General features: G+C 34.5%; 2 protein-coding genes across 9 annotated transcripts in view; one reads left to right on the forward strand and one right to left on the reverse strand.

Annotated features, from left to right (window-relative positions):
* Positions 1-15,107, reverse strand: part of LOC146996011 (myosin regulatory light chain 2-like) — a 39,095-nt gene extending 23,988 nt beyond the window's left edge. Inside the window, exons 1-2 of one of the 2 annotated variants that reach the window (XM_085822658.1) lie at positions 14,927-15,107; positions 7,324-7,399 (exon numbers count right to left, since the gene is read on the reverse strand). Coding sequence is in view for 1 of the 2 variants with exons in the window: in XM_085822657.1 (XP_085678783.1) it covers positions 14,927-14,929 (3 nt within the window). In the remaining variant the exon portion in view is untranslated. The remainder of the gene's footprint in view (positions 1-7,323; positions 7,400-14,926) is intronic. The other variant, XM_085822657.1, reaches the window with a different exon arrangement.
* Positions 15,108-15,260: 153 nt separating this feature from the next.
* Positions 15,261-23,416, forward strand: part of LOC118197399 (uncharacterized) — a 109,442-nt gene continuing 101,286 nt past the window's right edge. For 6 of the 7 annotated variants that reach the window (XM_085822652.1, XM_085822651.1, XM_085822653.1 and 3 more), the window contains exon 1: positions 15,539-21,968. In XM_085822652.1, coding sequence (XP_085678778.1) covers positions 16,199-21,418 — 5,220 coding nt within the window. In that variant the 5' untranslated portion in view covers positions 15,539-16,198 and the 3' untranslated portion in view covers positions 21,419-21,968. Of the gene's footprint in view, positions 15,404-15,538; positions 21,969-23,416 lie in introns of those variants that run through there. The other variant, XR_004759586.2, reaches the window with a different exon arrangement.

Consider the following 23,416-nt stretch of genomic DNA (forward strand, 5'->3'; position numbering starts at 1 on the left):
AGTATCAAAACACACTTTATTGGTCAGTATTATTCAAAACAGCTCCAATAATACGTTTACACAGTGGTCGAAAATCTTCTACTATAAACTCGCTGGAACAATTAGCGAAACAGCCTTCACACGATCAGGCAATAACGGTAAAGACAGCTTCATTGCAAAGCACCAGAGTACAGCTCCCGATTCTGCTTGGTCGTTCTCGGAACTCTACGTACTCTCGAGACTCTCCACGCTACAACTCGCGATGCATTCGACGACACACAGAGCACAGCTCCCGTCCCGGTTCAGTCGTTCACGGAGCTCAACACACTCTCTCTAGGATGCACTAACTCGCGATACACTAAAAGACTCTCTCGATGCACTCGACGACCAACTCGGCGCTAGTCTTCGAGACACTCTCTCAATGACTGACTATCAGCTCGCTAGACAAGGCACACTAACTAACTCTCCTCATAACCAGCAGGGTTTATATAGCTTTTGGCTTGTGTTCGAGAACATTCTGGGCTAAACCGGTAAGAATTCGTTCCAGAAGGTTCTCCATCCGTCCATGCCATATCGCCAATTTTGTCGCCAAATTTCTCTCCAAATGTGACAACTCTGCCTTCCTTTGCCATTTATGGCAACCCTAAACCTGCTTTACGGGGAAAACCTAAACCTGCTTTACCGTGCCTGTACATTTCCTAACAATATTTTCAGAACTTGCTAAAACTATTGACAACGGACTAAAACGAAAGTATATGACTCTAACAACTCATCAAAAGCTGGATAATATTGAACGATTAGAGAAAGCTGAGAACAGAGAAAGTTAAGCGATAGTTGAGAGAAGAAAGCAGAAAAAGTCGATTAAAGAATGTTGATAAGTATCATAATTTTAAATATTGAAATAATAAATATTTATGTTCTAGGAGTGGTTTTCTCAAAGAAAAAAATCTGATGTGGACACCACATGACACACACTTTTATTGCCTATTAATTTATACACATTTTTTTGCTGTACTTCATTTAAACTAATTTACTCGAATTACTCTAACTTAATTAACCGATTCCTTAAGGCAAGTTGAAAATGACATGGAAAACTGTAAATTTTTTAAAATTAAATATATCTCTGTAGGAAGTTCTTTTAATTTTAACTTATCAGAACGAATATAAAACTTTCCCAAACATAAGTATAGGAAGTGAAAGACCGCATTATAAGTAAGATTTCGTTATTTCTACGAAACCAAATTTTTTCTTTGAGATTGGAAAAACAGGAAATATTTTCGTCACACTTTTTAAAACACTTCTGTAAGTGGAAGTATGTGAGTACTACCAACGTTTGCGAAAATAAAAGCCAAGTAAGGACTTTTAAGCAGGGTAAGTGCGGTGAATGAATATTTGGTTCTGTCGATTGCAATAAAAAAGGGAGATGGACACTAGATGGTTAAAACAGTCCCATACATCAAATTTATTTTTGAGTTATGTGAGACACATACGGATGTACACTGCGAGGAAAAAAAAAGGACAGTTCTACATCTCCCGCTCTACTGGGCCAATTGACGAAATTCAACTTCCGTTTTTCATATCTCGAAAGCACAACTTAGAATATGTATTAGATTTATATACAGGGTGTCCCGTAAATGTTGCGACAAACTTCTAGGGGAGGTAAAACATATCACACGGTTTAAAAATTCCACAGGAACCCATGACGGGAAATGTCAGGGGTGAGTGGTAGCAGAGGTAGAAAGGACACAAGATAATGATTAATTTGAAACATTTATTGGACATGAATACAAATGGCGTACGACAGCTTGAATGTTACAATAGATGCTCGAAGTTTGCCCCATCAGACGCCAAACATACCTGACACCGACGGAATATTGATTGCCTGACACCTGACACTGACGACCATTGATTGCCGGACATGTTCAAGCACACCAGGAGTTTCTTTGATAGTAGCAACTGAGCAGACGAGTCTTGCCACGAGATTCATTTTAGACACAACAGGATCATCACGACACTTGACAGCTCCCCACAAAAAAATCAAGGTTCGATAAATCCGGTGAGCGTGGGGGGGGGAACAGGGAACAAGCCCACCACGTCCGATCCATCGATGGGGGATTGATCTGTCCAAATGACTACTAACATCCAGTGACTATTAACTGACTGACAGTCCAAATGACTACTAACATCTATATGAGCAGCGTCCTATCAGGTTTGAACCACATGTTGCGCCCCACATCTGCTGGAACATCGTCAAGCAAGCCGGGAAGAACCTGCTCCAGGAAGATCAGATAATTCGCGGCATTCAGCCCATATGGTAGAAGGTACGACCAGACTAAGCAGGCGCCGAGCAAACCCGCCCACACATTAACTTTGAAGCGTTGTTGTGCCGCATGCTGCCGCACACCTTGGGCCTAAAAATTCTGATTGTGGTGATTGAATACGCCATTCCTATTGAATGTGGCCTCCTCCTCGAACAACAGATAAGCTGGGAAATCAACATCATGTGGGCTTTCTTTCAGAAACCACTGTTCGAACCGCACACGTTCAGGATGGTCATCGGGGAACAGTAACTAAACCCTTTGGAGACAAAAGGACTGGTAGGACTCGGCGTTCAAGACACCCTGAACACTGGTACAAGCCATCTTAATTGAGAGACAGTGGCACGTATGCTGGTCCTTGAATTACTCTCCACTATATCCAACACGCACTTTCTTCACTAACGATCGAGCGAGTCGATCGTAGCCTGACCTCACTTGTTCTGCCACTTCTTAATGCTCACACAAATTTTGATGCAGACGTGAAAACAAACTATGGTTGCTGTCTGTCGGGAAAGCGTTCTCGATAAGTGAATGTAACGGCTTGTCCATTATCTTCAGCTATTACATACACAAAGTGCATGTCAGCAAGCTCTCCGCTCATATAAAGTTCCATGCTCTTCGTATGGTTCCTACTGCTTGAATGAGGCAATCCTCACTTTCTACTAGCACTCTCCTGTACAGCAACCCTCTAGCGGCGTACAATAACGCTTCTGGGCATGGATTCCTATGCAATTCGTAATCCTTATAATGTGTCCTACCCCCCTAAAGTTTGTAGCAACATTTACGGGGCACTCTGTATAGTATTATTCTAATATAGGTATTTTTATACAAAATCGGACTTTTTCTGAAATAACATGCCCCGTTTTTAGCATATTTCGATTCTACGACTAAAATTACGTCTAAATATTAGATTTTGTCGAATTTGGTGAGACATTTACGGAGAAATTCAAAAATTTATCTTGTTTTAAGTTTGCGCCAAGAATAATTTACTTGGCGAACTTCTTCATTTATAGCAACCTATCTTCTTTTCCTTTTCTTCACGGGGGCAAAAATAAGTTATTGTTCATACTTTCAAATAATTTTAGCAAAACAGCATTTGGAGTTATTATTGTTAAAAAAAAGATACCAAATTTCAAAACGCGCCAATATGTAAATTCATGTATATCTTAAAAAATTTTGAATAAAAAAACTCTATTTTTTGCAGGCACGCTTAGATACATCTACTTTAAGTTGATGTTAAAATTTTTATTAATTATATTTCAAAACGTTTCTCGAAAAATTTATAAGAATTATTTAAAAATACAAATTTAAAAGTGGACGAATTATGTTTGATTAAGCTTAAATTTCGAATCAAATAAGTTTGATAAAAAAAGAGATATCAATACACACACAGAAAAAGAAAAAAAAAAAAAAAAAAACTTAAAGCTTTTAGTTTTCATATTACGCCCAAATGTGCCTTTTTGTTTTTCTCATTTACACACACATTTATGTTTAAAAAGTATTTTGGATAATGTCGCTTTGCACTAAAAATATTTAGAAACAGTATATCTTTAGAATTTCCAATAGACAGACTCGCGCGGTGGAGATAAAAAAAAAATTTTTTCATACAGTGTTGCCACCGCTTGCTTTGAAATCGTTAAGTTGGTTAATAAAAAATTCGTTTTTTTTTTTTTTTTTGTTAATCAAAAAAGTTTTAAAAATATGAAAAAAATAAAATAAATTCGAAATTCCAGATTTCGGCTTTCAGGTGTCCATATTTGGATGGAGGACTACTTTAATGAAAGTTTGATAGGTTTAGGTACCGTTGTTTTTTCACAATACGAGAAAAATACATACATTTATGCGAGATTCTTGATTATTTAATTTCTTTAAATAGAATACAGTGCGATAATATTTGGTGGCAACAATTCGAAAAGTGAAACGGACATTTGTAGTGAACAGACGCAAAATGCCGTTGCGAGAGTAACAGCCCTTCTGGGTTGACGGCCCTTTGGGCTAAAATGAGTTTTGTAAAAAATGAAGAAATTCATATTAACTGGAGGAACGTACGAAATATTAGATTAGTAATTGAAAAAATATATATCCACGACCAACGGTTATGAAAATAAAGCTCGAGAAAGGTCTTTTGTGGGCACGGTGAATATATATATATATAGGGTGTCCCAACAAAAAAAGTTCTGAATTTATGCCCTAAAGAATACTTTATTCCTAGAAAATGTTTCGATATAGATACAACAGATAAATATTCCGATTTAAGAATGTTGTATTTATTTAGACCTGATAACAACGAGATTTTATCATTGTCAGTTAATTTCACAGTTTCACTGCAAATTTGTCGAAATGAAGCGCTATAAAAAAGAACAGAGAGTTTTGATTGAGAAAATTCATTGCAAGAATGGCAATTGTTATGCTCAGGCTATGAGAATGCTTTGTGCAGTCTTTGGACATGACGTTGTTTTATAAACAACAGTTGGTAGATTGATAAAGAAGTTTGAGCAGACAGATATGTCAGTAGACATTAAATCACCACTTTTTTTTCAATCTACCCAATTTGTCGAAACCATGGATATTTTGTGTAAAAGTGGTTATTTGAAGTCCCAAAAATCCAAACATAAGAAAAAACCACAACAAAACGAATAAAAGAAAGCTGAATGTGTCATTAGCCGCCGTGATAAGCAAATTCGTGAAAAGAAAGGATTACGAATTTCGTAGAGACAATGCGGTATTACAGAGTAAGAATACATATATCATACATTATTTTTCATCCTTAAATCGGAATATTTTATCCGTTGTAAGCATGTTAAAATATGTTCCGCTTTTTGAAAATGAAGTATTTTATTAAACATATTAAATCCAGCGTATATAACTAAGCTCATGCATGATTTTACATTTCAACTTTACGAATCTCGTATCAACCCAAAGGGGCAATTTGCCCAGAAGGCCTATTAATTTCGTTTAGGCATTTTGTGTTGGTTCATTATAAAAGTCTGCATCAATTTTCAAATTGTTGCCACCAAATATTAGAGCCTTGAATTATATTTAAAGAAATTAAATAATGAATAATCTACATGAATGTATGTATGTTTCTCGCATTGTGAAAAAACAACGGAACCTAGAGAAATCAAATTTTGAATAACGTAGTCCTCCACTCGAATATTGGCATGTGGAATCCCAAATTTAAAATTTGGAATTTGTTTTATTATCTACGAGTATATCATACGATGCTCTTTCTTTCAAAACATCTATTGAAAATATAAGAATAAATAACACAAAATTATTTTGCTGTATTCAAAATTTACCAAGCACATCTGAACTGTACTCAGGAGCTGGTTGACTTTGTATTTAATAACAAAGATTATCATCACAAAGATATTTACTTTATTATACATTTATTAATCATTTTGTTGCTGTAGAGGAACGATCTGGCTCCAAAACATTTTAAATTCTCAATCACAAAGCTGTAAGATCTGTTACAGCAAGTACACAAAAGAAAAAAATACTCCATTCAAATTACGTAGGTCGAGAGTATAACGCGCTAGCAGCGCCTCCTGTCGGCAGCTCTTAATCACTACTGAACATACTCCCGACCTTGAAACCTTACGGGTTTCAAAATATTACAATTAGTATACACTGTTTTAAAGCACAATATAATAACAAACAATTGTAAGCAATAGCAATACAATGGTTAAATTTTAAAAGACACATTAAATCATAAATGCAATATAAACACTGGAAAGAAACACATTACAATATACAATACATAAATCTAATTACAATTCACAGGAAGAACACAAATGTCTCTCACATTTCTTTTTAACATTTTACCACCTGGTAATACTATGTTAATCACTCGAACTTTTTTATCTTTTCCAAAAATCATTTCTGCAATTCTACCTGTTAACCATTTTGTACTGGGCATATGCTCATCCTTGACTAACACAAGTGAACCCACCTTAACATTATCTTTAGCAAACATCCATTTACTACGTTGTTGAAGGTTATTTAAATAGTCTCTCTTCCATAACTTCCAAATTTGTTGACTATATTTCGTTATTTTTTGCCATTTTGAGAGCCTATTTTCTGGTATCTGAACAAGTTGGGGTTCAGCTATTGATGTTAAAGGCCTCCCTATGAGAAAATGCCCGGGGAACAAGGTTTCAAAATTATCAAACTCGGATGATAAGGGAGTAAGAGGTCTGGAATTTAATACGCTTTCAATTTCTAGAATTACAGTGAGAAATTCTTCAAGAAACAGATGAGCATTGCCAATAATTCGTTTCAAGTGAAACTTAAAAGATTTCACCCCGGCTTCCCAAAGGCCGCCGAAGTTTGGTGATTTAGGAGGGATAAACCTCCACTCAATGTTTTCACTTAGCAGGTATTTAGTCAGTGTTTCATCTGGGTGTTTAACCAATTTATGCAATTTTCTGAGCTCAATGCTTGCACCCACATAATTCTTTGCATTGTCACTGAATAATTTTGCACATTTACCCCTGCGACAAAAAAATCTTTTCAAACAAGCTATAAAGGCATCTGAAGTAAGATCAGAGACGAAATCTAAATGGATGGCTTTGGTGCTTAAGCATACAAATATGCACACATAAACTTTGTTTAGTTTACCCTTACGCTGATTTTTAAATTTAATGTGGAATGGTCCACAAAAATCAGTTCCAACATTACTAAATGGGTAAGAAGGTGTTACTCGTTCTTTGGGCAGATCACCCATTATCTGAGTCTCAAAAACAGGTTTGTTTTTAAAACAAGTTATACATTGAAAAACAACTTTACGACAAACATTTCTGCCATTTAAGACCCAAAATTTACGTCGAACATGATACAATAATGCATTTGAACCAACATGCAAATATTTTAAAGGATAATATCTCACAATTATTAAAGTTAATGGATGCTTATGTGGCAGAACAATTGGATTTTTCTCATATGTACTGAGGTCAGAATGTTTCAGTCTGCCTCCAACCCTTAAAACATTGTCTTTATCTATTAAAAAACAGTTTAAAGATTTTACCTTGCTGTTGCTGGGTAGTGAGGCACCTCTCTCAAGATGTTTTATTTCATCTACAAACTCACCTTGTTGGATTGACCTAAATAAATAGATTTCCGCTCTTCTCAACTCGCTAAATGTAAGGTGACCTGTAAGCTTTTCATTTCTAACATTATTGATAAATCTAAATACATAGCACACAACATGAACAATAGTTAAATAATTATTACTCAAGGAAAGAATATCATCAACTATAGAGCTATGATTTAAAACAGTAAAGGCAATAGGAGAATGATCATTAGAGTCATCAGTTTTCTTTAGTTCATCAGAAAAGTCATCTAATGAAATTAGAATGTCATTATTGTCTACCGGAACATCAGTCTTTTCTCTCAAAAATTGGGGTCCATGCCACCAAATGTCACTGTTCAATAAAATGTCAGCACTGACTCCCCTGCTGAGGAGATCAGCTGGATTTTGCTTCCCAGAGCAGTGTGCCCAGGCACTGGTATCACTTAAACTCTGTATTTCGTTAACTCTATTGGCAACAAATGATTTCCATCGTTTCGTAGATCCTTTAATCCAATAGAGAGTTATTTTTGAATCCGTCCAAAAGAACACTAAGGAGGGCTTTTTTAAATCCACTGTTTTCTTGACTTTACTCGCTAGTCGGGCGGCAAGCAAAGCAGCAAGTAATTCTAGTCTAGGTAGAGTGATTTTCTTTAGTGGTGTCACTCGACTCTTGCTAACCAATAAATTCACTTCGATGTTATTATCCTTCACAACTCTTGCATAAATAGCAGCACCGTAAGCCTTTTGGCTAGCATCGCAGAAGCAGTGTAGTTCTAAGATATCGGTTGGCACTTGTATATTTAAATTGAGCACGTTTCTAGGAACTCGTAACTCTGAAAGATCAGGAACTTCGAAGCACCACTGAAGCCATATTTTTTGTATATCTACAGGTATTTCTTCATCCCAAGAAATTTTCTTCATCCATAAGACTTGTAGAATGAACTTTGCACGAATAGTAAACGGTGAAAGCAACCCAAGCGGATCAAAAATCCTTCCAATTGTGCATAGTAGGAATCGTTTGGTACTTTCGTTTTTAGACAGACTGTCCACTAGGCTCTGCTTTCCCAATATTAGACAATCTTCAGCAGGATTCCATGACAGTCCCAAAATTTTAATAGTGTTGACTTGTGGTTGTGTATCGAAACTTTCATATGTCCAAAACTGCATCAATGTATTGTCATTCGTAGTCCATTTTCGTAGCACCATGCTAGCTTGGCTCATAATTGATGTAGCTTGAGTGGAGATCTCAAAAGCATCCGACACATTATCAGCTCCAGAAATAAAATCATCCACATACAAACAGCGGTCTAAGCATTCTGTTGTAGTCGGGAATTCTTCAGAATGCTTTCTCAGGTGAGTTTTCAAAGTAGCAGTCAAAAGGAATGGACTGCTCGTAACACCAAAAAGAACACGATTAAATCTGTAAACTTGAATTTTACCATTTTCTTCCCACAGAAAACGAACTGCATCTCTGTCCTTTTCGGCTAATAAAATTTGTAGGAAAGCTTTCTCTATGTCTGAAGTAAAGGCGACTTTGTTTAATCTGAAATTAACAAGAATGTCGAATATGTTCGAATTCAGGTTTGGCCCTGACCACAGGCAATCATTTAGACTTAAATGCTTAAAGTTATGACTGGAACTTGCATCAAATACTATTCTCATTTTTGTAGTTGCACTTTCCTTTCTAAAAACTGGTTGATGTGGCAAATAGAACACAGGTTTATCAACAGGTTCCTTAGGACGTCTAACTTTCTCTATAATATTCTTATTTTCATAGTCTTTTAAAGTTTCAATATACTGCAAATGAAGATTTGGATCTTTTTGAAGTCTACGCATAAGTAAATTAAGTCTGTTTTTAGCAACCATGAAGTTATTATTGAGCTCTCCCCAATCTCTTTTCCATGGTAACTGAACCTCATACCGGTTATCTTTAAAACGAACAGTTTTTTCAAATGTTTCTAAAGATTGATCTATCTCATTTTCACTGGGATCATCTTTAATTCCTATAGACTCAAGTTGCCAAAATTTTTTAATTTCATTTTCTATACCACTATAATTATTAATTAATCCACAGTGAACTGCTCGCGTATTTTCAGTCTCTGAACCTAAAATGCTGCCAGTGGCTATAAAGCCAAAAACAGAATTTTGAAATCTTAGCTCTGAATTGGGCACTTCAACTTGACCGAATTTTAAGATCTGATAAAACACCTCTGCGCCTAATAATGCATCAATTTTTCCTCTTTTATAAAAGTTTGGATCAGCAAACTTAATGTTTTGAGGAAAATGTTCAGTCGGAACTTCTATATTATTTATTGGTATGGAGTCCGAGATTTTAGGCACGCACAAAAATTCTAAACTCATTTCAAAGTCAATACCGTTTGAAATAGAAGCACATACTTTAGAATTAATATTTATTCTCGTGTTATTTAATCCAGAAACCGCAACAGATATTTTTTCTCTTTTAATGCCTAACGAATTAGCACATTCAACCGTTAAGAATGACGTCATCGAACCTACATCACACAAAGCGCGAACTGATTTTAATTCACCGTAGCAATCTCTTATTAAAATATTCGCAGTAGAAAGTAAAACATTTTTCGTCTGACGCATTCCGTTTACAGCTGTGCCGGCAAAACTACTTTCTTTATTGGTAGAAGAAGAGTCATAAACAAATTTTTCAGCATTCGGATTGAGACTGACTGTCGTCTTCTCCCCCCCTACTTCCGTCTTTGAAATATGAGCACTTTCGTATTTATTTTGTTTTTCATTTTCGAAATGTAATAGCGTTGAATGCTTTCGTGAGCATTTTTGACACCGATAATTAGACGAACACGTTCGAACGGAATGGTTTTTCAAACAATTAAAACAAAGCTTATTTCTTTTCACGAATTCCCACCTGTCATTGACAGAAAGCTGTATAAATTCCGGACACTTATATAATGAATGGAATTCTTCATCACGGCACTTTATGCATTTCAAATTTATATTTTTTGTATTAGAAGTGGATATCATACTCGTAAGTTTTTTATGTGGAGAATTATTACTCTTTTTTACCTCCTTTATTTTACTATTTTGAAGCGTTCTCGCTTGGCTTTGTAAAAACGAAAGTAATTGTTCAATCGTACCAAATTCTTCCGAGTTTTTTAATTCCTTTTCCCACCAGTATCGAGTTGATTTATCAAACTTATCCACTATCAAATATACTATCATTATTTCAGATAAGTTTTCTACCTTGTAGTTTAAAATATTTAAAGTTCGAATACATTCGTTCGTTACATCAATTAAATTTAGAATAGAACTAGATGTCTCGCTAATACTCGGCTGATTCAAAAGCTTTTTTATTATAGCATTTAAAAGCTCACGTTTATTCGAATACCTATCTTCTAAAAGTTTCCAAGCTATATCGAAATTTGTATCCGAAATAGAAATAGACTGTATTACTCTCAGAGCTTCGTCCTTACAACTAGCTTTTAAATATTGCAATCTCATTGCATTACTCGAAATAGATTTGTTTTCTATTACACTAGCTTTAAACATATCTTTAAACATTATCCAATTCTCTATTTTACCATTGAATGTCGGTACCGATAGCGTCGGTAACTTAACATCCGAAAACACATTTGAATTATTATTACTCGGCACAGGAGAAACAGAATGTTCAGAATTCATCTTATTTTTTACTACTGCTAATTTACGTTTAATCATCAATAGCAACTCATCAACAATATCATCTGTATCTTCTTTATCCTTAATAAAGTTATCAATTCTTCGGGTTTACATGTTTCGAAAATTGAATGAAATACAGATTTAAGTTCGTTAGAAATTTCATTAGTTTTGGTTTCAAATAGCTGCAACGCAACTGAATCTGAAACATCTAATGACGAAAAAACTTTATCTTTATGCCTCGTCAGTGAACTTTTTAACACTCTTTTTCTAGTTTTTAGAGCTTCCATATTTATAACAGTTATACTCTTCAAATTTAATAGAGATTAAAATGGGAGAGCTCACCTTCGATTCTTGACGGACCACTTGAACTGTACTCAGGAGCTGGTTGACTTTGTATTTAATAACAAAGATTATCATCACAAAGATATTTACTTTATTATACATTTATTAATCATTTTGTTGCTGTAGAGGAACGATCTGGCTCCAAAACATTTTAAATTCTCAATCACAAAGCTGTAAGATCTGTTACAGCAAGTACACAAAAGAAAAAAATACTCCATTCAAATTACGTAGGTCGAGAGTATAACGCGCTAGCAGCGCCTCCTGTCTGCAGCTTAATCACTACTGAACATAAAAAGATGCATATAGATGAAATATTCTAAACGTAAAATATAAAATAATTTAGCATCTATATAAAAATAATGCAATTTAATTTTTGATAGGCTAATAAGTGAACTAGATTTACATACACAGTTAAATTAAGTTATTTGAATACGGCAAAGTGAATAGCGGCTATTTACTTTCGTTGCCTTCGAGGAGGACGCTCTAGGAGAAACTGACTCGAACTTACATTACACGTAATAAAAATCATGAAAAACACCCATGTGGCTAGGTCAGTGCTCAGTTATCTTAACCACTTGGTTGCAAGTGGAGTTATACGTACATAGATCTTTACCACAGAAACATCGAGAAGATGCTTTACATTACTAATATACAATTAAGTAATATCAGTTAAAAATTCCACGCAAAAGGGTAATTTGTCCAAAGCGTTGCCTTCTGATTGAAAATTTAAATGTGCAAACGAAGTCAGAGTTGATAAGTCCTAAGAAGTAACACTGATAGTCAGACCTGTCAGTCTAGTTCTCTAAGATATGTTTCGTCATACGATATGTTTCGTCATTTTTCTGTAGAAAGCAATCAACGTTTTAGCCCAAATAGGTTGTCAGTCTCGAAACGGGATTTTGCGCTGAATAGCTATAAATATCGTATACTTTTTCAAGTTGTTGCCACCAAATATTATCACCCTGTGTTATTTTTAAAGAAATTAAATAATTAAGAATTTGCATGAATATATGAATGTTTTTCGCAATGTGAAAAAATGACTGTATATAGAGCCATCAGAATTTGAATAACATAAGTCCTCTACTCGAACGTGTGGCCTTCGAAGTCCGAATTTTTAATTTCGAAATGGTTTTGTCACCTATTTCATATTTTTAAAAAATTTAACGAATTTTTAATTAATAAACTAAAAGATTTGAAAGCGAACAGTAGCTGCATGGAATAAAACATTTTTATCTCCAACGCGCTAGACTGTATATCGAAAATTCTAAACATATACTGTTTTTAAATATCTGATGATTTTAATGTTGAGTTGAATTTTATGTGGCGTAAGTTCGAAGATTATGATATTTAATAAATAAAGTCAAATCACAAAACGTTAATAATAAAAAGACAAAAAACACTTTTTCTAACCGTCTTAAGGAGAAAACTTTTATTGATATGATGAACTGAGAAAAGAGTAAAAAAATATAAAAATGTATGCCAACACTTAACACTGCATCAGAAATCCTAAACTTTGTTAAATTGAATAAACCTTTTGTGATTTTGTTGTTGAATTGTATATGGCGTAAATGTAAAGGAAAAGGTGCTTAATAATGAATCCTTGTGTAATACTTATGTGTATACTTATGTGTTACTTTTATTAATAATATGTGAGAGGTTTGAATCCCGCGAACGGGCTGGGTGCATGCGCATTTTCGTGGTTTTACCCATGTGTAACGTGTATACGAGTCAGTTTCCCTTAGAAAGTCCTGCACGAAGGCATCCCTCCCCTTAGGTAGATAGCCCTAGTGTGCTTAGACATAATTTAATAAACCAAACCAAACCAAACTTTCCTCAATAAAAATTATAATGAAGCTAACAAAGCAAAAGAAATGGGTTAACTTGAGTGAGTGTACTTTCTTACTTTACATATTGCACTTCTTAGTTGCAATATTTCAATAAATTCATGAATGCTCTCATAAGGTATTTCTCACGCCTTCCTAGCATACCTTCGTGGTGTAGTGGTCACCACGCGTATTCGAGGAGTCTGAGGTTCGAGTCCCGTCGAGGGCATTGCTCATTTTCACGATTCTAGCAAATGTCTGGCAAAAAATAAACAGGCTGTAGAGACTCCAGCTAATGTCTCTACAGCCTGTTTATTTTTTAATTTCAAACATGCTTAAATTTTATACCTTTTTGCACATTTATTCAAAGGCATTCAATAACGAATTGAAATAAATAAATAGTGATTAAGGAAAATTGTTAATCTGACAGTTTACAATATTTGTTGCATTAAGTTCCGTTTCATAGTTTACAGTTATTTTCAATCATTTGGATATGGTTAATTTTTACAGCATTAACTGTTGAATTCGCATTTGTTGATCAAATAATGCTAAATGCATCACTCCTAAAAAGTGAATACTCATATATATGTGTCATTTTAAAAATAAAGATCAGTTTTGCTACTAAATACTATACCAAAGTAATTTACAGATATTGTGGTATTTCTTACGTTATAGCACCTTTTGCAAGAAATGGGAATCAATATGTTTCAGCCTAGGAGAGAAACAGATAGTTATTAATAAAAGCAAGCATTTTTGTTTTCAGCACCACTCTTGCTAAGATACTGTGTAGAGTGCAAGCTCAAGGAGAGAGTAAAAAGTGCTTTAACAAACCTTTTTGGGCGACCGTTAAAATCTGACACCTTTCAGATTTTTTTCATCATTTATTTGTTTATTTATATTATTATTATTATTTCAATATTTGTTTCAGTGTTAACATTACAACAGACATAAATGAAATTTGGCATAGGAAATTTACAGAATAGGTATCACATATTACTTGATGTAATTCAGTAGCATTGGATTTGTTCTTTACGCATTCAATTAATTCGTGGCGTTCTTCGTTATAGTAATCGTACGGATTTCTAAAAATTCTGAAATCCTCATTCCAATGTTTGGCGTCAGGTCAAAAAGATATACCAGATCATAAGAAAAAGTATATCATCTTTTTTATCCGATGTTTCAAAGCATTCTTAATTATTAAAAACTATGCTTTAATTTATTAGTTCGTTCAATATGAACTTCAGCGTAACAACAACGATAAATTTTTCAGTAAAGTATTTGTTCTACCGTTTGTAACGGTAATATTATATCAGAAAAACTTGTGAGATGATTGCCTGTATATCAGAGTTTAAATTTATGTGAGGTTTTCTTATAATATCAACTGCCGAATTAAGAACATACGCAGGGATCATATTGATAATCATCATTTACCAAATTATTGGTAAAAAACACCAATTTACCAGTAAAACCTTTTAAGCAATTTTTTGCAAGTTACCTGAAAATCTCTAAACGGGGTTTAATACTATTACAACTCTGAAATGTGTTTGATACCGTAATGTGGAGTTTTGAAATAACGATTATCAGAAACATCATTTAAAGTTCTACAAAATCTGAGATATTTTATTTTAATATAAAATAATAATTTCTCTGGAAGGGTACAGATTACTTAGAAACTAAATTAAATTAAAAAAATTAATGAAGATGCAAAGAAATGAACTAAAACTTACCATGGCTACCAGAGTTCCAATTCTAACTTCTGAGGAGTTCTTAGATGAGGAATTTTCAGAGGTAGTATAGGAACTAACTCCTCTCTCTTTCCTTGGTGGTTTTTGCAACTCTCTCAGACTTCCTCCAGAGCAGTCATCGTAATTTTCATTTTTTGAGACTATATTTCTTCCCTACTCCCTTTCCAACGAACTCAAAAATAAATGGTAAAAGATAACACGCGTCTGGATATGAATACCTCAGCCACCAAATATGGAGACTGCGGCAAAGCCCAACACTGTTGGTCATTCCTTCTGCGTTTCTTAGTCACCGAACACTATGTAAACAACCAAACGTTTTGAGCGAAAAGTGAAAGAAGCAAGTTGTCGTTTTGTTCGAAAACTCTTTTGCTTTTTGAAGCTCGAGGTGATAAAAACCTGGATGGAACATGGAATGGCAGTTCTGGTGCCAGAGCACATTGAAAAAGCTTCTGGATGTTGGTAAGTAGAACCAACTTCTTAAGCTTATCTGGATAACTTTAACAAGATGCTCAACAAATTTTCTTTTAGCAATTATAAGGATATATATTGGTAGATACTAAATTGTTTTTCAAATTTCACTCAATCTGCAAGACAAAGGAAACGGTTAAAGGTTTTAATGCGAATTCGTTTAAATGATTTTTAAACATCATTTTATAAAATTACTACTAATCCAGACTTAATTTTAATTGGAGTTCCCCGAAGATAACTTCTGTCACATTCTTGCCACTAGGTGGCGGGCATCTCTTCCTTTACTTTTTGCTGTAATTAAGTTCCGAGAAGCAGTCGAGATTGGAACCGCTTTGAGGAGCGTAAAGACTCAGAGTTAAAAATGTACTGTCTTAAAATAATTATCACTTACCTTGTAAATAGTGTATATTAGCGTTTTCTTTGAATAAATAATTAAAAGACAAGATGGCCTGCTAATTGTAATAGAAACTCTTACTGGAAAACGTGATTATTAGAAGCCTGGCGTCGAGAACACTGAAGATGCAGCAGGTAAGGAATTTTACATTAATTTTATTGTAAATAGAAGAACCTGATGCAACATTTTTATGGCGCCCGAACAGGGACGCCAGGTTTTTTGAAAAGTTCTAATAAAGTGAATTCAAAAGATGAATATTAAAATTGAAGATTTTAATACTTGTTCTTGAAGTATTCAGCAAAAGAATAATTTTGTTTTCTAAGTAAGAGTTAAATATTTGTTTTTCATGAGACGTATATTTTTTGTGTAAGTGTTTGAATCTAAGAAAGATAATGGCTGAAGTAGATAAATTAAAAAAGAAAAGAAGTATCTTAAGAACTGCCGTTACAAAACTATTTAAGAAAATCGAAAGTGAATTAAATAAATCTGAATGTAGTATTAATGAGCTCGAAGAATTGTTAGAACAGCTTAATGCTAAAACCGAAACGCTATCTAATGCCGATGTGGAAGTTGAACCAATTCTGAGTGTAGATGAATTCGAAAATGAATTCGAAATTACAGAACAATATCGCGAGAAGATAACGTTATGGAAATTCAGGCTTAAGAAACGGATTAAGGAACTTATTCATGACTTAAATGCACCGAACACACAGCAAAATATAAAAGATACACCTAATGTTAAATTACCAAAACTTTCGATTCCCGTATTTTATGGGAACAGTAGTCAATGGCTTACTTTTTGGAATAGTTTTGAGTCCTCAATACATAATAACGAATCATTGAACAAAGTAGACAAATTTAATTACCTGAAAGCGTATTTAGGAGGAACAGCTGCTAATTGCGTTCAAGGACTTCCGTTATCGCCGAAACATTATGATTCAGCAATTCAAATCTTACACGACCGTTTTGGAAGGAGAGACATTCTTATTAATGCGCACATGAATAATTTGCTGAATATTGAATCATTAAAAAATGCGAATGACATAAAAACATTTCGTAATTTGTATGATAAAGTACAAACACAGATTAGATGTCTCGAAGCGTTAGATGTTGTATCGGAATCTTACAGCGCTTTGCTGTGTCCGATGATTTTGAAGTTATTGCCTTCAGAATTAACGCTTGAATTTCATAGAACACAAAATGTTGGCACCGATTATAACATAAAAGATTTAATGTCATTTTTACACGCAGAACTTTCATCCCGTGAACGCACGAGGTCAACGGTTTCGCAACAGCAAAAAGTATCCGATCGGCGACAGTCTTCTTCCACCCCTGGAACGAAAAGCGCATATGGTTTCTCAAATAGACATAATAAACCAAAGATTCCGACCGCTACAGATTTGTTTACAAAATCCGAATGCAGAGAGGAAAATATGAACTGCGTCTTCTGTAATCAGTTTCACAAGACTTATGACTGTAGTTTCGTTTCCGGCTTATCATTACAAGAAAAAAAGGACATTTTAAAAAGAAAATGTGCTTGCTATAAATGCCTAAAATTACACCATTTGGCTCAAAACTGCAGAACAAAAATAACTTGTTCTATTTGTAAAAAACAACATGCAACTATTATGTGTAATAAACAAAATCCTTCTGTCGAGGTTTCGGAAATTAAAAAAGACGAACAGATAGAAAATAAAGTACTTTCAAATCAAGCAGGATGTTCAGAAGTATATTTGCAAACTTTAATTGTTCGCATATATGGAAGAGGGAATAACCAATTTGTTCGAGCGATAATTGACACCGGAAGTCAAAACTCATACATAAGCAGGTATGCAGCAGAAAGGTTACAATTAAGAAGCTTAGGTGAACAAAGTGTAACCCACGCACTTTTCGGTGGCATAGAAGTTTCGGAAAAACATAAACGTTATAGAATAAAATTGGGTAGCGTAGATAAACGGTATAATTGCGAAATCAATGTATTGGATGAAAGAAAAATATGTTCTTCGGTCCCTAAAATCAAAAATATACACTGGATTAGGGAACTTAGAAGAAGAGGAATTTACGTCAGTGATGTTTTTGAAAATTGCAGATTATTCCAGGAGAACCCCCAAGAGATTCATTTGTTGTTAGGGGCAGATGTTGCTGCAAATTTATTTACAGGTAAAATCGAAGTTCTTCCTTGGGGAAGATTAGTTGCTGTAAGTACAAGACTTGGGTGGACAGTCATGGGGAAAGCGAACACTGACAATTATGAAATAGAAAATTCCTTTTCCACGCTTTCGTTATCTTTACATATTTCTGATGCCACGTTGTCAGAACTGTGGAGGCTTGATGTTATCGGAATAACAGATCCAGTTACAAAAAAGGCTAGAGAGGAAAGGGATTTGCAAGCAAAATTGCAATTCGAAAATTCTGTATCTCTAAACGAAGAAGGGCGTTATGAAGTCGCACTTCCGTGGGCGGAGAATCATGTACCACTCTCCACCCACAAGGATTTAGCGTTGAAACATCTACAATCTACCACCCAGAAACTTTTATCTCAAAATTTATTTTCTTCATACAATGCAGTTTTTAATGACTGGTGTAACTTAGGAGTGATCGAAGAAGTTAAAGAAAATATTGCGGTTGACTATGGACATTATTTACCGCATAGACCGGTGATCAAAGAAAATAGCTCAACACCAATTCGACCGGTGTTTGATGCGTCTGCGAGGAAACAATCGTCTCCTTCTCTAAATCAGTGTTTGGAGTGTGGACCAAATTTGATAGAACTAATTCCTTCTCTTTTGTTGAGATTTCGGGAAGGCAAGTTTGCTGCTATAGCAGACATTGAAAAGGCTTTCTTACAGATCAGTGTAAGGCCTCAAGATAGAGACTGGCTTCGGTTTTTCTGGTGGAATGATGTGGAAGAAAGGAAAACGAAAATATTTCGTCATACTAGGGTAGTATTTGGGGTTAAGAGTAGTCCTTTCCTTTTGGCAGCTGTTATAGAATTCCATCTACAAAAGTACATGAAAAATTCTTCATATGATACGGAGATAATAGCTAAACTCTTGCGTAGCTTCTACGTAGATAACGTTGTTGCCAGTTTTGACAAAGAATCCGAGATGATCCAGTTTATAGAAAAATCTCGAGAAATAATGTATGAAGGAAAGTTTAATCTTCGAGGTTGGTTACATAACGGAGATAACTTGAAACATGAAACTATTTCACCCGTATTGGGTGTGTTATGGAACTCTCAGAAAGATAATTTAACTTTGAATCTGAATTGGCTAGAATATTTTGAAATGGGCATAATAACGAAGAGAACAATTCTCGCTGTAACACACAAAATATTTGATCCTATTGGTATTGTGAGTCCTGTTCTCTTGTATCCTAAAATATTGTTGCAGAACCTATGGAAAACAGGAATTTCTTGGGATACTGAAGTTGACGAGAGTACAAAACAAAATTTTGTGAATTGGTATAAAAGCCTTTTTCTCTTAAAAGAAATATCCCTCCTACGTTGGATACATTCCAGCAAGGACAATAGGAAGTTCTGCAGCATTCACACATTCTGTGATGCCAGTAGTAATGCGTATGCTGCTGCAGTTTTCTTGAGAACTGTGACGAATTCTGGAGTTGAAGTTCATCTGTTGGCATCGAAGTCTAGAGTAGCTCCCGTAAAATCTATTACGATCCCTCGTCTGGAATTGATAGCTGCCACGATAGGTGCCAGACTATGCTCTTCTGTTTTAAATGGTTTACAATGGCAAAATGTGGAAACGCATTTTTGGACGGATTCTACAACAGTTTTGACATGGATTCAAAGGGAAGAGATTGTCTGGGCTGTCTTTGTGGAAAACAGAGTCAGGGAGATTTGGAAACTGACGGATCCAAAAACGTGGAAACATATTGCTGGAACAAAAAATCCAGCTGACCTCCCATCAAGAGGTTGCACCGCCAAACAACTTTTAGTAGTTAGATGGTGGGAGGGCCCCGACTGGCTGAAGAAAAATCAGGAAGAATGGCCAAGACAAAGGGAAATACCGGACATGGAAATAGTGAATTCAGAAAAAAGGAAATCAGTCATTTCTGCACTAAATACGCAAAGGGTAGAACATTTTTTTGAGAAATATTCATCTTACCATAAAATGTTAAGAATAACTGCTTGGATATGCAGATTTATCAACAACTGCAGAAGACCAGATTCTAAACAATCAGGAGAACTCACGGTCCCGGAAATAGAAACTGTAGAAAAGAAAATATGCAAGATAATACAAATAGAAGCATTTGGCAAAGAACTTAAAGTTAGCAACCTTTGTACCTTTTTTGACTCAGATGGCCTTATTCGGTTAAAGACCAAGATTACTAGAAGAGAGGAAGAAGAAAATTTTCTCTGTCCAATTGTATTGCCCTCAAATCATGACTTAGTTCATAGGTTAATTTTAGATTACCATTTGCGACTATCCCACGCTGGTGTGCAATTCGTACTAGCCAATATTCGACAGAAATTCTGGGTCCTGAGAGGAAGAAAAACAGTACGTAAAGTTCTTATGACGTGTGTTCGCTGTAGAAGATATAGCGCAAAGAATATAGAGACTGTTCCAGCACCTCTTCCTGAAGATCGAGTTAGAGATGCTCTGGTGTTTGAAGTGACCGGAGTCGATGTAGCCGGTCCTCTTTATTTACGAAAAGGAAAAAAGGCATGGATCTTGCTCTTTACTTGCGCGGTCTATCGCGCGATACATCTTGAACTGATAGAAAGTTTATCAACAAATGCGTTCATCTTGGGATTAAGGAGATTTATTGCCAGAAGAGGTCGTCCAAGTATTATTTACAGCGACAATGGCACTAATTTCGTTGGAACTGAAAATCTTTTAAGATCGATAGATTGGAAAGAAATAGAATGTAATTCAACTAGTATGAGAATACAGTGGAAGTTTAATCCCCCAACTGCTTCATTGTGGGGCGGTTGGTGGGAGAGGTTGGTACAAACAGTGAAGAAGATGTTGAGAAATGTTCTCGGCAAGTCCTGTGTCTCTTATGAGGAAATGTTGACTATACTTTGTGATATCGAATCAGTAATCAACTCAAGACCCCTTACGTACCTTTCAGAAGATCCAAATGATCTTACGGCACTAACTCCTTCAATGTTTCTACAAGATGTGCACGACGTCGGAGTGCCTGACTTAGACTACCTGGATACCATTAATCTGACAAAAAGATACAAGTTCTTGCAGAACTTAAGAGAACATTTCCGCAAAAGATTTCGTGATGAATATTTAGCTATCCTAGTGCAAAAACCATCTAAACGATCTACTCGGACTATCAACAAAAATGACTTGGTGTTTGTCGGCAGCGACATCAAGAAGAGAATAGATTGGCCAATAGGTCGTGTTGTAGAACTATATCCTGGGAAAGACAACGAAGTACGTGTTGTCAAAGTGAAAACTGCAACGGGTGAACTCCTAAGACCTGTGAAACGTATTTATCCTCTCGAACTTGATAGACCTAACTTGTTTAGTGACTTCACCATGAACATAAAAAACTCTGCGGATAAGTGTTACAGTGATATGAACTATCAAACTAGATATGGACGTAAAACTGTAAAACCTCTTACATATTTTTAAATTGCTATACTAATTTTTGTTTCTTTTCAGTATTTTAGAAATTTAATTGTCCTAACAGTTGTCAATTGGAACATGTTATCTGGATATGGTATGAATGTAATGCAGAAAATGTTTAGATGTGTAATCCTTCTTTGTAAGTATTAATTTTAGAGCATTAGTTACTTTTCATATTTGTGAAAGTTGTACTTGAATTTTTGTTTGATTATTGATAAATTTTGTTTTGATTTTCCCATCTTATCGAGGTAAAATCAAAAGGTGGGAGGATGTCACATTCTTGCCACTAGGTGGCGGGCATCTCTTCCTTTACTTTTTGCTGTAATTAAGTTCCGAGAAGCAGTCGAGATTGGAACCGCTTTGAGGAGCGTAAAGACTCAGAGTTAAAAATGTACTGTCTTAAAATAATTATCACTTACCTTGTAAATAGTGTATATTAGCGTTTTCTTTGAATAAATATTTAAAAGACAAGATGGCCTGCTAATTGTAATAGAAACTCTTACTGGAAAACGTGATTATTAGAAGCCTGGCGTCGAGAACACTGAAGATGCAGCAGGTAAGGAATTTTACATTAATTTTATTGTAAATAGAAGAACCTGATGCAACAACTTCTAACTTGTTTCATTTCATAATTAAATAATTTAATAATTTAATGTAATATCAAGCCTCATATTATGCAACGTTCGAAGAAACTGTGGTTTACTTATGGCCGAGTGTTTAAACCCCCTGAAACGATGATAGTTTGTTTGAGGTTAGTATGAGCGGTCGTTTTGATTTTGTCAAAACAGTATTAATTTTAAAATAGAAAATTATTTACAGTAATGTTGTTAAAATTTTTTTTAATTTAGAATATATCATTTGAAGGAAATATAAAGTAAATTTTTATATTATTTTAAAATTAAAATTAAAAAATATATAGACCTCGAAAATAATATCACCTGTTTCTTTATTTTTTAAAGTAGCGTACAGAAAAGTGAAAAGGAAAGTATAAAATACACATTAATTCAACGAAATATTTATAAATTAAAATTGAAGAAAAGATAAAAGTACCGAAATCAATAAAAATAAATTAATTAAGATAAAACAACTGAAAAATTGCAACAAACAATTAATAATGGATAATATAACTGAATTTGACACTGAATGCTTAAATTAATATATAAAATAAAGTTTCTTGTGAGAATCTGTTATTGATTATTTTCTATATAAGAAATTATTTGGAACTATGACAGAAGATTTGCAGAATTTTCTAAAGAAAATAAGATCTCGAGTTGCATCAAAATAAATGGATGAGCTATTTGATGAAGCAAACTATGAAAAGCAATATTTTAATTAGTTTAATGATATAGAAACTACAGTGAAATTTTTTTAACAGTTTTTTTGCATTCAATACTCTAGTGAAATATACGTCATTTTGCAAGTTTAGTGGGGTTTTTAATAATCAGGGAAAATTGCTAGCTGAGAATTTATTTTTTCGTGAACTAATCATATATAGTATATATATAGACAAAGGAAAACAGTAAAATTGATTCTATAGTATAAAAAACCATATTAATTTTAAAACATGAGGTTGTAAATACATCGAATAACATTACGAATCCATTAAGTAGAGTGTTTCATTCTCAAAAGACTGCCAACACAATGCGTTGTAATTAGGGTGCGCATTGTTAATTTCAGGGTGCGCATTGTTAATTCTTTCATATATTATTTTTGTAACTTTATTTGCCAAGAAGAGCAAATAAATGCTTCGAAAGCTTTGTGTAGCGTCATTTTAAACGGCTGCATCACGTTTCAAATCGTTGCCACCAAATATTATCACCCTGTATTATATTTAAAGAAATTAATTAATGAAAAATATGCATGAATGTATCTTTGTTTCTAACATTGCGAGAAATCAACGATTTCTAGAGCTATCAAATTTTGAATAATGTACTCCTTCACCTAAATATGGGCCCCTGGAAGCCCGAATTTTGAATTTCCAATTTGTTTTATTATCTGCTTTAG

This window comes from Stegodyphus dumicola, chromosome 8 (genome assembly GCF_044657685.1).
Source record: "Stegodyphus dumicola isolate Sdum_Otavi_A_Nest chromosome 8, ASM4465768v1".
Lineage (NCBI taxonomy): Eukaryota > Metazoa > Arthropoda > Arachnida > Araneae > Eresidae > Stegodyphus > Stegodyphus dumicola.